This window comes from Nematolebias whitei, chromosome 18, assembly GCF_014905685.2.
Source record: "Nematolebias whitei isolate Nwh7 chromosome 18, NemWhi1, whole genome shotgun sequence".
NCBI classification, from domain to species: Eukaryota; Metazoa; Chordata; class Actinopteri; order Cyprinodontiformes; family Rivulidae; genus Nematolebias; species Nematolebias whitei.
In genome coordinates, this window is record NC_056515.1 from 38,003,519 (window position 1) to 38,006,301 (window position 2,783).

At 35.8% G+C, this 2,783-nt stretch overlaps 1 protein-coding gene across 1 annotated transcript in view; it reads left to right on the forward strand.

Annotated features, from left to right (window-relative positions):
- Positions 1 to 2,783, forward strand: part of mamdc4 (MAM domain containing 4) — a 31,426-nt gene that overhangs the window by 13,037 nt on the left and 15,606 nt on the right. The window contains exons 8-9 of the mRNA XM_037691784.1: positions 1,694 to 1,849; positions 2,033 to 2,136. Coding sequence (XP_037547712.1) covers positions 1,694 to 1,849; positions 2,033 to 2,136 — 260 coding nt within the window. The remainder of the gene's footprint in view (positions 1 to 1,693; positions 1,850 to 2,032; positions 2,137 to 2,783) is intronic.

Sequence of the window (2,783 nt, forward strand, 5' to 3'; positions counted from 1 at the left end):
TATGTATATGTATATATATATGTATATGTATATATATATGTATATGTATATATATGTATATGTATATATATATGTATATGTATATATATGTATATGTATATATATGTATATGTATATATATATGTATATGTATATATATATGTATATGTGTATGTATATATATATATGTGTATGTATATATATATGTGTATGTATATACACAAATACATGTGTGTATATATATATATATGTATATATATATGTGTATGTATATATATATATATGTATATATATATATATATATATATATATGTGTGTGTATTATATACACAAATACATGTGTGTGTATATATATATATATGTATATATATATATATATATGTAAATATATATGTATATATATATATATATATGTGTGTGTGTATATATATATACACAAATACATGTGTGTGTGTGTATATATATATATATATATACACAAATACATATATATGTACATATATACATATATATGTACATATATGTTTATATGTGTGTGTGTATATATATATATATATACACACAAATACATATAAATATATATATATATATATACAAATACATATATATATATAAACGGCCACCTTGATCATTTGAGGAAACCGTGCGTTCTAGATTTTAAATTGCTTCAAAGTATATTTTCTTCAAGTGATTGGGGTGGCTGATGATTAATTTATGGTAAACAGGGCCACCATTGGCCACCCCTTGGCTCTGCCCATTGCACCTTCTGGTGAATAAAACTTCTTCCTCCACTCGCCAGGCTCCGTCGCTCTGCGCCGCCTTGAACATGCAAAAAATTAAAACTGCCTCCTGTCTTCTCCACAGTGTAAGTCCCATTTGGATATCTTTAAGTAAAAACATTTAGGTTGGGGGAGTGGTGGCGCAGAGGTTAGAGAGGTGGGCCTGTGATCCGAAGATCGCCGGTTCACGCCCCGGCCCCGACAACATCAAAATTGTGGGTGGGGTAGGTGAAACACCCACACTTGCCCCCACCCTCATTCACCCCACTCTGGGCCCATGAGCAAGGCCCTTAACCCCCACCATGTGCTCCCTAAAACAGGTCTCTCTTGAAAATGAGTTCTCGTGGCTCAATGAGACTAACCTGGATAAATAAAGGCTAAATGAAAAAAAACAAAAAAAAAACATTTAGGTGTACTTAGATTCACTCTTGAAATCCTTCAGCGACGTGGACATGTGTGGAAATTATGGAATGTTTTGGTAACGATTCACCGCATCTGTAATTTTTACTTTTAAAATGTGTCTGTGTCTCAAGTAAAACACAAAGAACAAAATAAATAAAATGATTCATGCAAGTGGCCTTCCTTTCATAAACAATGTTGCTCAGGCAGTCAGCCCTCAGACGAAATGTTTGGGATGGGTCTCAGCTACTACCACACCAAATTTGAACTTAATTTCTGTAAAAATGACCGCGTTTTAGCCATTTTTGCGTCGCTAAGGCTGAGTAACTGTGGCAGCCATCTTGAATTGTGTTGATATTTTGCTAACAGACGAGCAAACACACACAGATGCGGTTACATGATCTCATAAACACGCATCACACACACAGTCATCCCGTCACAAATTTCCCAGTTCCTTCAGACGCTCTTTTAAACACTTTGGTGTTTCAAGTTTTAGGATTTTACCGTCTTTATTTTCTGTTGCTGTGTTTCTCCAGATGGGTACCGTTTTTGTGACTTTGAGGAGGACCAGTGCGACTGGGACCTGAGGTCCATTTCAAAACTCAAGTGGAGAAGAACGAATCAGGAGAACATCTCCAGATCTGATCCTTTGAAAGGTCCGGGCAGAGATCACTCCAACAACACGGCGTCAGGTACCGATTGGTTGAGTTGGTCAATTCTTCAATACGAGACCAAAAGAAGACCTTTTAGATCTTTAGTTTAGTTGTTGCTGAAGCTCTGACGGGTCCAGAATCAAGCTGCTTCCTGAAACTTAAAACAAAACTGCACAAATCCACAGTAAGAGTAAAGAACGTGTGTAACTCTCATTATGACAGGTCACTTCCTGTACGTCACTGTCCCTGACGCTGGGCTCTCCATGGACTGGGCTGCTTTCCAGAGTCCACCTCTGGAACCCACCAACCACACACATCCATGCAAGGTGACTGCTTCTTCTTCATCTTCATCAGCTTCTTCTTTTTCATCATCGTCGTCATTGTTGACTTCATCTTCATCAGCTTCTTCTTTTTCACCATCGTCGTCATTGTTGACTTCATCTTCATCAGCTTCTTCTTTTTCACCATCGTCGTCATTGTTGACTTCATCTTCATCAGCTTCTTCTTTTTCATCATCGTCATCATTGTCGTCTTCTCTTTTACTTCTTTTTATTCATGTTCTTCTTTTTCATCATCATCATCATCGTTGACTTCATCTTCTTCATCGTCATCATCATCAGCTTCATCATTGTTGTCATTGTCACGTACTTCTTTTTCTTAATGATGTTTTTCTTTTTATTTGTCATCATCATTATCATCATCACTGTCGACTTAATCTTCATCATCGTCATCATCATCGTTGTCATTTTCATCTTTTTCATTATCTTCATCAGCTTCTTCATCATTGTCGTCTTCATCGTCTTCTTTTCTTCTTTTTCTTGGTCTTGTACTTCTTTTTCTTCATGTTATTTTTTATCATCATCATCATTGTTGACTTCATCTTCTTCATTGTCATCATCATCAGCTTCATCATTGTTGTCATTGTCGTCGTCTTCTATTTTCTTGGACATGTACTTCTTTTTCTTAATGATGT